The 15,356-nt window shown below is 41.4% G+C and overlaps 1 protein-coding gene across 1 annotated transcript in view; it reads right to left on the bottom strand.

Moving 5' to 3' along the window:
- LOC310939456 (multiple C2 and transmembrane domain-containing protein 1-like) overlaps positions 1–15,356 on the bottom strand; it is a 104,530-nt gene that overhangs the window by 47,699 nt on the left and 41,475 nt on the right. Inside the window, exons 6-11 of the mRNA XM_083904221.1 lie at positions 14,552–14,590; positions 10,576–10,740; positions 10,260–10,390; positions 9,558–9,744; positions 5,766–5,859; positions 762–864 (exon numbers count right to left, since the gene is read on the bottom strand). Of these exons, the coding sequence (XP_083760347.1) occupies positions 762–864; positions 5,766–5,859; positions 9,558–9,744; positions 10,260–10,390; positions 10,576–10,740; positions 14,552–14,590 (719 nt within the window). The remainder of the gene's footprint in view (positions 1–761; positions 865–5,765; positions 5,860–9,557; positions 9,745–10,259; positions 10,391–10,575; positions 10,741–14,551; positions 14,591–15,356) is intronic.

Raw genomic sequence — 15,356 nt, 5'->3', positions numbered from 1 at the left:
AATTGTAGGCAGTTAAAGAAAGATTATATAAGATTAAACTGTATAAATAAGGAATTATGCAGAATGACATGGACACGTGTGTTAATAATAAACTAGAGCAACATTTTAAACTATAACAAATATCAAACTCCTTACATTTTGCGATAAATGTCCTGAATATTAATATTCCACTAGAGTAATTAAGTGTTTCAACATAAATTGTGCTACAACACACTGTAATCTAACAATGTTTCATATTTTTAGGTTTAAATACAAATATATAATAATAATAATAATAATAATAAAAAGAGTGTTCCATGTGATAAATTGATAAAATATAGTTAAATTTACAAAATCAATCAAATCAATTTCAGGCATAAAATCTGTTATTTGAAAGTAAACTCGTCTGCTGTGATGCTTGTTTGTCATGTATTTATTTACATTCAATGATTAATTCATCAATTATTTTACATAAAAAAGCCAAACTAGGGACAAGAGTTCCTCTGGGTTAGAACGTATGTCTATAAATAATTAACATATGTACATATATATGTATATATTAAGGCTGATTAGTGCAGTGAACAGTAGCTGTGTCTGTGTGTCTGTGTGTCCATGTGTCTGTGTGTCTCTGTGTCAGTGTGTCTGTGTGTCTGTGTGTCTGTGTGTCCGTGTGTCTGTGTGTCTGTGTGTCTGTGTGTCTGTGTGTCTGTGTGTCTGTGTGTCTGTGTGTCCATGTGTCTGTGTGTCTGTGTGTCAGTGCATCACCAACCTCCTCCACTCACAAAGTGAAGACCTTGTTCCATTCTGGGTTGAGGTTCTTGTAAACAGTGTGTGTTTGCAGACGATCATTACTCAGTTCCACCACACAGAACGGGTCGCTCTTTCCTGAAGAAACAAGAAAACACAGGATATAAAAATCAACTTCTGTTCGTCTTAAAGGAAGGAGGAGGAGGAGGAGGAGGAGGAGGAGGAGGAGGAGGAGGAGGACGAGGAGGAGGAGGAGGAGGAGGAGGATAAGAATGGACGGTGACAGGAACACTTGTGGGGTTTTGAAGGTCAGAGAAGTTGAGAGAAGAGGATAAAGACAGACGAGCTCTGACTAAATGACCATCATCCTCTTCCTCACACACACACACACACACACATTAGAGATGAGCTAAAGTGACTCTAACAGCAGTTAATGACCACATGAAGCTGACGAACCACAGTTTGAGAACCATGGTGATGAAGATTAAAAAGTGCAGTATATAGAGCAGGATTACAGGATTACACTGTCTCTAAATCTAATCTATCATGAGGAAGTTGCCATTTTGCCTCATAAACTCTTTAATGTGTCAGTTATTGTCCCAATAAACTGAGTCATTGTTTGTTCCATAAAATAGAAAATATTGATCTGTGTTTGAAATCAAATTATTTCAGTTTTAGGGATTGGGTGGTGAGGAAGGGGGCGGAGTCTCGTGGGTAAAAGAGAGTAAGAATCTGTTTCATCTCCACAGGTGTGTGTGTGTGTGTGTGTGTGTGTGTGTGTGTGTGTGTGTGTGTGTGTGTGTCTGCAGCAGCATCAGCTCCTTCAAAAAACTACTTACCCTACCCTAATCCTAACTAACCCTAATCCTAACTAACCCTAACCCTAACTACTAACCCTCAACAAACATCAAGTGAATAACTCTTCATTCAGACTTTCACCATTATTACTTTTCTTAGATTTATTTTACTAAAGCTGTTTGTTCAAGATTATCAAGGCAGAGTCAGGAGGTTTAAACCAAAACATGGAGAATGACCGTGTGTGTGTGTGTGTGTGTGTGTGTGTGAGTGTGTGTCTGTGGATGTGTGTGTGTGTGTGCGTGCATGTGTGTGTGCGTGTGTGTGTGTGTGTGTCATTGATTGGTGTGATTTTCCTCAAATGTTGTGACAAGGGCAGAACATTTAGAGTAAATGTCACAGTCGCCTTTCAAATCCGCTCGTGGCGTTTTATTGATGTGGATATGGACAGAGAGGATCTCCTGTGACAGAGGAGAACAAGCTACGTTCAAATAAAACTAAATAACAAGGGCTTTGATCAGGGTTTTATGGGCTTTTTCAAACTGCTCGCAAATAAAAAAACACAAGAAACATTTGAAACATTTTACACTTTAGGAACGTGGGAAAGTTGGCATGGAAGAGCTGATAATAATAATGATAATAATAATTATAATAATAATAATGATAATAATAATAATAATAATAATAATAATAATAATAAAAGCAAAATTTAGTATCTCAAAAAATGAGAATACACCATAAATTAAGACCAATTAAAAAAACAACAAGCGTTGGCCTTCTGGAAAGTATGTTCATTTACATCTACTCAATACTTGGTTGAAGCTCCTTTTGCATTAAAGCTCCCATAGAGTGGTCCTGTTGCACATGTTAGTTATGGAGGTCTACTTACATACATTAACTTGTTTTTATGGTCAAAAACCTCCTAGTTGCTGTAAACGAGCCGATAGAAATCCTCTTTTCTGACAGTGTTTTTCTGCTGCGAGATTTCAGAGTGAACTTTCACCCCCAGAAGACAGAGTCTTGTGATTGGCCAGTACTATCCAGCACATCCGCTCTCAGAAGCACAGCGCCCCCCTCTGGAACGGCGGATGCACTGCTCCTCATTATCAAAACATTGTTTTAACAGGGTTTAAAAATAGCTTCTTCACGACTCCCCGCCTCAGTCCCTTTGACGACCTTTGACCCAGAGTCAGACCCAGAGTCAGAAGACACTGTCGCTCGTGAAACACCTCCACAACGGACGTTATTCTTCTTCTGCGGTTCAATGTACGCAACCGGATGTGCCCGGACTAGTGCCCAGAGCAGGAGGATCTGCTGTTCAGGAGAACCGCTGTTTACATAACTAGTACGGGATTTTCAGAGATCTCGTTGAGCCCCGAGATTACAATAAAACCCAGCGTTCTCAGCAGTGACTGAACTGTTTGTTTTGAACCGTCAGGCTTCATAAACAAGGTAATGACGCAGATACACACCAAAAAAACAGCGATAATAGGAACTTCCGGTCTAGTTCCGCTTTAATGACTGTCTCAGTCGGGCGAAGCATGGAGGTGATGAGTCTGTGACACTGCTGAGGAACTAGGGAATCCCAGAGGCCTTCAGCTCATCTGCAGCTTTTGGTCTCTTGTTCTTCATTTTCCTCTTGACCTGAACCCCCAAAGATTCTCTGTGGGGTTCAGGTCTGGTGAGTTTGCTGGCCAGTCAACCAACACTCTTTAACCAACACCGTGGTCTTTAACCAACACCGTGGTCTTTAACCAACACGTGGTCTTTAACCAACAATGTGGTCATTTAACCAACACGTGATCTTTAACCAACACCGTGGTCTTTAACCAACACGTGATCTTTAACCAACACCGTGGTCTTTAACCAACACGTGGTCTTTAACCAACAATGTGGTCATTTAACCAACACGTGATCTTTAACCAACACCGTGGTCTTTAACCAACACGTGATCTTTAACCAACACCGTGGTCTTTAACCAACACGTGGTCTTTAACCAACAATGTGGTCATTTAACCAACACGTGATCTTTAACCAACACCGTGGTCTTTAACCAACACGTGGTCTTTAACCAACACCGTGATCTTTAACCAACCTTTGGTGCTTCTTTGGTGTGGGCAGGTGCCAAATCCTTTTTCAGATTTCATTGAATATGTAAAGTGAAAATGTGAAACCAAAATAAGTTCCCCATGTTCTGTGGGAAACTCATCACTTTTCATTTCACACATAAAACAAGTGCTTAAGGTAAAGGAAAACTGAAAATACCAAACAAATAAATGAAAGTGTGTTGTTTTTACAGCTTTAGTTTCTCTGTAAAATATTCAAGTTTTCAAAGTCACCACCACAGGCTGTGAAGACGTTCTCTACGACCATGTCACAGACGCTGGAAATCAAACAAACAGCCGCTGGACGTTTCAGTGCATTTAAAAACAAGGATCCACAGCTCAGACTGAATGATGAGCTCCAAAACCAGGTCATGGAGCACATTTCTGCTCGCAAATGAAATACAAGAGCCATTAGCCCTGCACTCTGGTCACACCTCCAATAACCCAAATCAGCAGCTCCACTCTGTACGGCTAGGCTAATGGGACTGAGGCTGCTTCAAATGGAGAAAAACCACACACACACACACACGAACACGCACACGCACACACACACACACACACACACACACACACACACACACACACACACACACACACACACACACACACACACACACACACACAGAGATAATACAGAGTGAAAAACTAGGCCTGTCCACTGCAGACCTAATTAAAAGTAAGAATTAATGGAGAATGGAGGATTCAGAGAGAGCGAGCAGAGAAGAGGAGGAGGAGGAGGAGGAGGAGGAGGAGGAGAGAGATTTGTTGGTTCAAATGTGGACTTTTTCTCTATTATTCAAATGAGCAGGCGGCGTCTTTTTGGAAAAATGTAGAGACAAATTTAGTGACCTGCACAAAGTAGACTTTAACTCTCTCTGAGGACACACACACACACACACACACACACACACACACACACACACACACACACACACACACACACACACACACACACAGGATCATCCCTTAAAACTAAATTACACCGTGACTTTACCTTGGGTTAGATTTATGGAAAACACAGCAGAGAAATGGTTCAGTGTCAACATCACAAACACAGGTAAAGATATTTAAAGGTAAAAACCACAGGTGTGACGTCAGTGTGGATGTGTGTGAACGTTCCTTTTGTTTAAAAAGTCAATCAGTACATTCAGTCAACTGTCGTGACAGGATTATATCTTTCTTCCCCTAATTTGTGGCACGATGTGAGATTCTGTGATCACAGTCATGGCACGCCTCTACACTGTTTGGTATGGATTTACTATGATACTTCCTGCTGTGAGTTTTACACATAATTCGTTAGAATCCGTGAATTAGAAAAGTTTGTTGACAGAATGGTTCAGCACTTCCTGAAGAACCAGAGCACAGACTGAAAAACAGCAGCAGCCTCATGATGACGCTCACTGGCCTTCAGTTGTCTAAATACACAGACTTCCAGGATTTTAAAGTCTTTTTAACTGATCTACAGTTCAGCATTGTTCGGTTCTATTCTTGTGTCGGACGTCGCAATCATGACTCTTCCAGTGACGACACTCTCTGACCAATCAGAGGACGTCAGGCTGATGACATCACACTTTAGTATCAGCTCAGCTGAACCTCGTCAGAGCAGGAACTAAATGAAGTACCAGGTTCTGTCACTGAATGATGTCAACGTGCTGCGACTGGACGGTGGAAAAGCAGTGGAGTCTGAATCAGTGTGTGAGACTGAAGCTGTGGTGAGTTCTGTGATCTGAAGACACCTTCAGGACACATCTGTGATCTGAAGACACCTTCAGGACACATCTGTGATCTGAAGACACCTTCAGGACACATCTGTGATCTGAAGACACCTTCAGGACACAGCTGTGATCTGAAGACACCTTCAGGACACAGCTGTGATCTGAAGACACCTTCAGGACACAGCTGTGATCTGAAGACACCTTCAGGACACACCTGAAGACACCTTCAGGACACATCTGTGATCTGAAGACACCTTCAGGACACATCTGAAGACACCTTCAGGACACATCTGTGATCGGAAGACACTTTCAGGACACACCTGTGATTAAATCACTGTGGACGGATGTTAATAGCAGGTCTGACAGCAACGTCTGACACTATCCAGGTGTGAACCTGTTGTTTGACCTCAGGTCACCATCTCACCTGTGACGTCTGCTGCCATCAGTCCCTCAGCCTTGATGACCTTTACCTGCACCACACCGACGTCTTTCAGGTTGTGGCACGACCTCCACAGGCTCTGCAACATCACAGGGGACAGGGGTTAAAGGTCAGAGAGGGAGGAACATTAGCATAGAAGAGAAGGACAACAGGTCAACAGTCTGACATTTCATTAAGAGAGGAAAAGGGTAGAAGACGTCCTTTAGCAGAGCGCAAATGTAGAGCTGGCATTTATGTGGAAGACAAATGGGCGAGGTTTCATTTCACTGAAGAGCTTTTCCTGCCCACTTAAGATTTTCTCTAACTCGGCACTTTTTACATTCAACACAACTTCACTGAAGAAATATTACAGAATAAAAGAAATATATTATATACATAATATTATAATAATTTTAATTTGAACAAAAAAAGATGATGAACAGCACACAGCTCACTGTACATGTGGTTTCACTGGTGTGTGTTTGAGGTTGTGAGAGTACTGCACTGATAAGGTGATAATACAGGTACAACACACACATCCAGTCAAGCAGGAAACACACACACACACACACACACACACACACACACAATTAAAATGAAGCAAACACAAACACATCAGTCAAACAAAAAGACAAATGTAAATGACGTCCACTTGATATTCCTCTCCTCCTCCATGTTTACACGCCATAAAAAACAACATTTACATACACAGCCAGGAGTTACCATGAGGTGTGTGTGTGTGTGTCTGTGTGTGTGTGTGTGTGTGTGTGTGTGTGAGCAGCGGCTTATAATAAGCAGGAGAAAGACGGATGACAGTGAAGCCTAGTTTATAAATGTGACGAATAAAAGGGAAACCTGTGGAGATCTGGGCCATGAGGCATGGACACACACACGCACGCACGCACGCACGCACGCACGCACGCACGCACGCACACACACACACACACACACACACACACACACACGTGTTCATGATGTCATGACTGAAGCTCTGTCACTTAATCAATATCACACACTGTTAAAGGTCCAGTGTGTGATATTTAAGACACTTTATAAACGCTGTGTTGGTTTATGGGTAAAATGACTTTAAACTTGAAACAGAGGTGGTTTCCTGACGACCTTTGACCTCCTCCTGTCGTCCTGTGTCAGCTGTGACCCTCATGTGGACGACAGAGAACGAATGAAAATAGCTTTAGAATAAGACTTTAAAATGTTCTTAAGACAAGGACGACCACACAGCGAGTGCCTTTAACCTTTATGAAGCATATGTTTATTACTGTTTATTACGTTAAAGCAGGATTTTCTAACCTAATTTAACCTTCATTAACCCTGCACACGTCTCATTACACCTCCACACATTTAAAATGGGAGATTAAAGAAAACTGTGTCCACTTTTTATACCCAGTCTAAGAACTTAACCTCACACTTCCTGTCCAGGTTGAGTTCTTCCACTTCACACGTACAGCAGTGCACCACAGTGGCTGGGAGAGGTACTACAGGTGTGTGTAACCCAGTTCAGGGCGGTTTGGGTGATAAAGTGCCACCACATGAGTGGAGGTCACCACGTCCTCTCACAGCCACCTCCGGCCCATTAAGAGCCATTAGTGTGTGTGTGCTCCTCTGCCATCATGAAGCATAAATCTCTTCTTTTCCTGCTCACACTCTCTGCTCCTCTGAAACAGTAATTATTAAAGGTTACAGTGAGAGGCTGCAGCTCAGCGCTGCATAAAGCTCAGCCATCAGCTGCAGCAGAACATGCACATGTACTCATTCATATGCATGTGCACATATGCACATAAGAGAAGTGACAGACAGATACAAACAGTCTGTGTCTGAATCTGAGCTGTGACCACACACACACACATACACACACACAGCAGCAGATGATGGTGGTACTTGGTCTTATCAGTGTTTTTTTAATAAAGCACATCTTCATTGAATTCTCCAGCAGAAAAACATCCAGTCTGGGGGAAAAGAAATATGTTAATAGCGAGAGACGACAGACGAGAGAAGATTCAAGTCTATAAACTGACTTCACTGTGCCCCCCCCCCCCCCTCTATCTCTCCATGCCTTCATATAACAGGAGGACCACGGCAGCGACAGAGGAAAAAGAGGCGAGGATGACGGGAGTGAAGGACTGAGATGCTGGATGTGGGAGAAAGAGAAGGGGGGGGGGGGGGGGGGTGAGTGGGGGGGGGGGGGGGGGTGAGTGGGGGTGAGTGAGGCGATGAAGAAGGGAAACGTCTGAGCTTCATCAGCTTCAGTCGAGCAGAAAAACGTGATCTGTGCGAGTTGTGAGAGGTGAAATAGCTTTTTCTTTTCATTTTACACGCCTTCCCTTCCCTGAGCAACCCTCACCCTTTACCTCTCACCCCCATTACACACACACACACACACACACACTGCTGTCATGTTGTGAGGAGAGGCACAGTGTGTGTGTGTGTGTGTGTGTCTCGGTCCTAGAGCGCCCCCCTCTGATCTTGGGCGGTCGCTGCAGTGATGGACCTCCTGCAGCCAATCAGACGGCAGCACGGTTATGTAGGTCGTGACATGTGTGTTTGTCCTGCGGAGCCTCAACATATGAACATCTTTACAAACAGCTACGACTGACTGGTTCTCAGGGAAGATCTCCTCTACTAATGAAAGTTATCAGTCTAATCATTTGTTTGTCCCAGATGAAAATAATACAATAGTAAGTGAACAAAGCTGACATTTTGTTGACGTGCAAAGAAATGTCAAGGCTGTCAGTGACATCTATGGAGAGCATCTGCGATGACGTGTGCGGGTTAGAGGACGAGGATGACAGCGTGTGAAGGGTTAACTCTGCTAAGACAAAGACCTGAGCTGAGAGCTTTGTGTTGAGAGGAGGCCTCTGAACAGATGGAGCCTCAGGCCTCACTCTCTTTATCCCTTTATTCTTCTTCTTCTCACTCTCTCTAATACTGAGCTCCAATCAGTGACAACTGGCTAACAAGCTAAGACAATTTGCACTGAAATAAAAAAAACACATGCATTAATCATAGATTCTCTCTCACTCACACACACACACACCCACACACACACACACACAAACACACACACTCTGATGTCACACAATACTCGTGGTGTGAAACAAAAACAGAACTCCTGTTCTCTTCACCTTCCTTGACCTCTGAACTCAGTCTTTTTTCCTTCTCTGTTTTCAAACTTCACATCATCATCATCATCATCATCATCATCATCATCAGCAGCAGCAGCAGCAGCAGCTTTAAGAAACACAAAGTCATGATACTTGTGATCATCATCGATGTGTTTATGTTGACTTCGGTAAGTACTTACTAAGACTTTGGTTATCGTTGTGTCAGGGAAAGTGTTGGCTTTAAAGGTCCAGTGTGTAAATGCAGAGTTTATATGAGTGTATAATCACTGTCTGTAGCCTTAGAGTAAACCTTTTATATCTATATTATATATAGTGTGTGAAACCACAACATTCCTCTGTGCCTGTTGAAGCACTTCATTATAAAATAATGTCATCATTTCATTTAAGTTGTTATTCTATTCAAATAAATTCATGTTCAGGGTTCGGGTAAAGGATTCTTCTTCTGTATCATGAGAAGATTCACCTTCTAATCTGACTGTGACGCCACCTACTGCCTATCAGATGAACTCGATTAGTTTTTCTTATGAAGAAGAAAAAAGGAAACCATAACAGTAGAACTACTATCTGATACTTGATCTGTTGTTATTTACTATGAAGTTAGTACATGTTGTACTTTGATGACCTCAGCAGATATAAAAGCCTTTAAAAAGTCACTCACGTATCTCTGCGTGATCTGCTGTCTCTCGTGAGGGTCGTCCAACATGTTGATTGACAGGTCTGAGATGGAGACGGCTGCAGACGCAGTGAGAGTCACCAACAGAACCAGAACTCCCTCTGTTTCCTCCAACGGTAAGTCCAGTTTGTGTGTGTGTTCTTTACTGAGATGAGACAGATCGATGGTGCACCTGAAAAACAAGTACACACTTTGTGTTTATTCAAGATTTCAACAAAACTATGGACAACTTCATTCATAATTATAGTTCACAGCAAAAGTCCCTCTCGTCTGAAAACTAGGAAGAATTTTCCCTCACCACACTTTGTAATATTTACCCAGGACATTTGCAAGAGAACTGTGTATTTTTCCATTGGGAGGAGAAAAAACGTACACATTTACAGACATGGCTTTGTTTGGACATGAAAACATTGTCATTGTGATGAACTGAAAATGTGTCTGTTAGCTACACCTGTTGAGCCCAAATCAAATCAATGCTACTTTATAGAAATGATGCAACTTCCTGGTTTGAGTAAGAAACAACTTCCTGGATGAAATGTAAGAATCACCAGGACGAGCCACAGACGACGCCTCTCTATTCCAGAAGTGACAGACGTGCAGCAGATGTTACAGATGTTGAATGTAGATCAGCCTGAAAAAAGACAGCGAGCTCTGCATATTCATAAAGACTGATGAAAAACACTGCACCTTCCCATGAAGTCATCCTTCTTTCCCGCATCTTTGTCCCAGACTGTGATGTCGACGAAGCCTCCCTGCTCTTCATAGAGATGGAAATCAAACTGCTCTCTCCACTGTGGGTTCAGTGTTTTTGGCATGGTCTGAGGAAACAACAAAACAACAGATGAGGCTCAAACATAACGCGACATCTCACTCAGACAAGAGTAAAGACTGGAAAAAGTTGTCAGGATTCTGTTTACCCATCAGTTACCTGGCCACGCCCACTTCACGTTCAAGCTAATAAAGTGTCTGTTACAGAGCGTCCTCTCAAAGTGACCATGTTTACCTTGCTTTTGTACTTCTGGTGACCCATCCTGAACTTGACGTACGGGTCACTGAGGCCGTTGGCGTCCATTGGCTGCAGACCGCGGCCTTCGATCAGACTGATGCTGACGATGCCTCGCCACAGCTGGGCTTTTCTGTGCACATCTGACAGACGCATACTCTGATACTGCAGCAGACACACACACATGTAAAGAAACGTTTTACACAAGTGTGGTATTATGCACGCACACAATACACACATACATACACACACATTATGTGCAGTAATTAACCAACTTGTGTGGACTTTTATCAAACGACAAATTCACCATTTTCACAACACAGAGGAGGAGGCAAAACACGGGATGAGACCAACATTAAAGTAATCAAATTGACCCTTGAGGTTTGTGCTTACCTACATAACAGTAAACAAAAAAACATTACACAGCACAAACGACTAACTGTCCAAAAACCTCTCAAATATTACTAAATCGTTATAAAAGTTTATCGCAAAAGTGTAATAGAAAGCATTGCATTTACACGTAGACGTGGTGGGGGGGGGGTCACATGACCCGTTGACTTTAGACAAGATGGCGCGGTGCGTGTGAACATCAACAGTTGTCAAAGTGATGGAGATCACTGTTCCAAAACCACGCAAATGCTTTCAGTCACGTGAAAGTAGTAGACTTTATGAGAATGTGTTTTTATTACCTTTTTATTTTGCGAAAGATTGTAATAGAAACAATTGATGTGATGCTTGTGATTTCCATGATATCAGCATGTGGTAACATCATGCTAATATCGTACGGTGACTTAAATGTTGTGATAATATTGTGTTGTTGTTGAGAAACATCATCAACCTCCATGACATGAAGTTCACTGCAGTCAAACCTCACACTCTGTTCATTTCACTTCCTTATACACATTTTGAATATAATAAATATGAAAAAGGAGGCGAGTGATTCATAGACCGTCTTATCTCAAACGGAGAGACCACGAGATGCAGCTACAGTCTACTTCTGTAAATTTCTCCTTCCATCTGGCAGTGCCGTAGGTTGACAGCTCTGCAAATTCAGATTGATGATGATCCATATTTGTTCTATTTCTCTGCACTTACAGGCCTGTTTAACCTCTCTGTGAATGGTGTCACTTTCCTTCACTAAAACAAAGAGCAGAGTATTTATTTGTCAAACAAATACACCCCCTTCTCTCTCCTCTCTCTGCCTTCCTCGTTAGGGAGAATTTATTAGCATAGCTTTTGTTTTGCGGGTGAATTTCATTAAACTCTGAACAAACCCTGCCTTGCAAGTGCAGGCCTTTGATCTGGAGACGGAGCCTCTTAATTTCCATTCTCCAGACATTAAACAATGGGAATGGCTCCCTGAAATACAGCCAACCTCCCATACAGCAACTCCCACATCTTTCATTTCTACTGCTCACTTGCGCCTGTAACACACTGTATGCTAATGACGAGAGGTTGCCGTTAAGTGCTACTCCAGCACAAGCCTAATTGTTTCCTTGTTGTGTTGCTACATATTTCTCTCTTTCAGAAGACCATGGGCTATTTGGATTAGGATTCCACGTCCTCTCTGCCAGAGCACAGCAGGGAAAGGATTGTGCGCCGAGATGTTCAGAGGCTAAAAGTCTTCCAAAACATACCAAAGTTTCAGTTTAAAAAAACTGATTCAGTCCTAGTACAAGGTTCAACTTTAGCCAACCCTTTGTAAGAAGAAATTCATTTGAAGTGCCACAATAAGCAGTTTGCCTTGTGGTAATAAAGTTAGAGACCTGAACCCAGTGTGACTTGTAATTATTATCTCAAACTACTTCTGGAATAGTTTGCATCTCCTATTATGGGTTCATTGCTCACATATGCTTCATTAAAAAGGAGTGGTTGTGTAAAAATAACCATGTACGGAGGCAGGGAGGCAACTCAGAGGCAGCGCCTTTTTGTTTTTTGGTGGGTTAGCACAGTAGCAAGTCAGTGTTTGAGCTAATTCCCGAGTCACAGGCGGGATTGGCCCAGTTTGGAGGCTTCAAAGGCTTTGGTTTGGGGAAGCACAATACAGCAGGACGTCTGCCCGGCTCCAACCAAACACACTTCAAATGTGTATCTGTGTCTCTTGGCGAGTATCAAACTTTTTACTGTTCAGCGCCTCCATAGGTGCAATTTAGGAAACCTCCAGAAAAGTTGGGACACTTTTTGTAAAGCCAATAAAAACTTGAACGACTTGAAGCTTAATTTAACAGACAAAAAGGACAAGGAAAGACTTTCATTAATTAGTAAATATATGTATTGTTTGTAGTTCAGGATGCTCAAAACCAGGGTCAGGGTTTGTCACAGACTAAGACTACAGTATGTGTCAATGCTATGAGTCCTCGATGTCTCTGCTCCACCTACAACTCCATCAGCGTAAATATGTTTGTGACTCTGAGCAAAGCTAACGTGAAAGTGGCAACAAAACTGTCAAACTACAAAGAGGAAAATCACAATACGTTCAAAACAACAACACGACTTCACGTCTGCTGACATCATTGCTGTTGTTGATGATAACGACACACAGCAACAAGAGAGGGAGGTGACTGTGATCAGATAGCAATCAGATCTTGATGTGGACACTGGAGACACATTAATAACATACACATTGAAAATATGCCCAGGATATTTATTATCTATTTATTATATATTAATTTCCTCTTTTTGTCTGTTAAATACAGCGATAAAATAGTGAATTAACAAATTACAGATTTTAGTTTTTATTGCATTTTTTGAGAGTGTCTCTTTCTGGAACTTTTCTGGAAATGTTTTTTTCTTTTTGAAGTAAAACATAAGTTTCTCTCAGTGACCAAGAATAAAGAATACTAGCCTGATATTCCCTGATACTAATGATGCTGTACTTGATTAAAAGAGAAGAAACAAAGATAATGGTAGGTGTTTCATGCATGAACAAATAAGAAGCAGAGCCTCAGTCAACATGCTTTCTATTCACCCTGACCAACAAGCCAACAATGATCACATGAAACTAAAGGTTTCATGTGATCATTGTTCTCTCACATAAGGGAAGATTGGAAGTTAAGAATTACAGCTGACATCAAGGGTTCTAAACGTGTCGTACAATCAGTTAATGATCAAGAAATTTTCTTTTTTTTTACACTAGATTTTGTTCACAGGACTTTTTTAAAACCCCGTAAACAAATCAAAATCTTTTATTTTCTCACACAATAGCTGCAATACACACCGCAGGTCAAAGGTGAGAGAAAGTCAGGTTCATGAAAACAAGAAAAACGTCGTCCAAATGATAATTTTTCTTGTTATTAAATGATGTTTTGAAGCCAAATTAAAGACTTGATTTGACTCTGAATGACTCATGTTAGCCATTTTTAAATGAATTAATATGTGCATGTTTATTTATTCATGTAAGTTTTGTTTCCCTCATTCATTTGAGCAGCGCCACCGTGTGGAGACATTTGGGCAACTATATATATATATGTGTGAGTCTAACCTCTCCAGGTTAGACTCAGTATACATATATATACACATATACATTAACTGATATTCACTGTTGTCTGACATTCAGACTTTTATTTTTTAATATCATCAGCATTTCCATGGCCAATATAAAATCCTATGCATGTTGTATTTTCCTTATACTCACAACACTCTTGGAATGAGAACAGTTTGTCAGATAATGAATCTCGAGGCTTTGGAACAGGAGTTGAGATCATTTTGGTTTGACAATGGTTTAAATACAACAGACATCTGTTGACATTTGAGTTACACACTGCAGATTTTGAGGGAAATAATTTCTTTACGTCCTCTTGGCTGATGTATTGCAGCTTGTGGAAAATAATAAAGTGGTGACAGTGAAAAGTAAAGAAGAAAAAAAGATATAATACCACTGTGAAGGAAGGAAAAGGAGGACAGAGGTGAGAAGGAGCTGGGGAGACTCCGTCCATGTAGCAGAGGGAAAGGTGAGGTTCATGCTGTATTAGTTTACCTTACTAGATCGTGTCCTGTTCCTTCTCAAAAGCATGGTCTGTAAATGAGACAAAGCGGTTACACAGCGCCCCCCATTGTCTCCCCCTAAAAGCTGCAGGATCACAGGTGAAAGGGTTAAAAGGTCATGGGGGGGGGGGGGGGGGGGGGGCTCATGGTGTTCAAGGTCACCCTGGTCTTTAGCAGTGGGTCAGGGTTAGAGAGAGGACAGCAGGACAGTCATAGTCATGCAGGAAGTGTATGAGCGTTGCTTTGCAGACATGTGCACACACACATGAACATGTGTGTACATACACATGAACATGTGTGTACATACACATGAACATGTACATACACATGAACATGTGTGTACATACACATGAACATGTATGTACACACATGTATGCGCACACATGTATGTACCATTATTACACAGCACACATCCATCAGCTGCTTCCTGTTCCAATCACCTGGTTAATCTGAGGTCAAACTTTCTTAGGAATAATGAGGATTAGAATGATGGATAATTATTACTAAAGACTCAAATAGTAAAATGGAGTAAAAATGACCAGGTTATTAGAAATATAATGAAGGATTATCAAATCCACAGAGAAGTGGAAGTGGATTCTCGACCACATCACTGTGGAGCTACATCATTATTGTAAAGAATTACATGTGCAGTTCTTACATTTATTGAATCAAATTGACAGATTTTTATCAATATAATAAAAGATGATTCCCTAAGAGGAGATACATATTTATATTATGTTAAAATAAGCAACATGTGCTTTTGATTCTAAAAAACAACTCAATAACAGAATATATTT

This window comes from Microchirus variegatus (genome assembly GCF_963457635.1).
Source record: "Microchirus variegatus genome assembly, chromosome: 17".
NCBI lineage: Eukaryota > Metazoa > Chordata > Actinopteri > Pleuronectiformes > Soleidae > Microchirus > Microchirus variegatus.
This window is presented reverse-complemented; position numbering and strand designations above follow the sequence as displayed.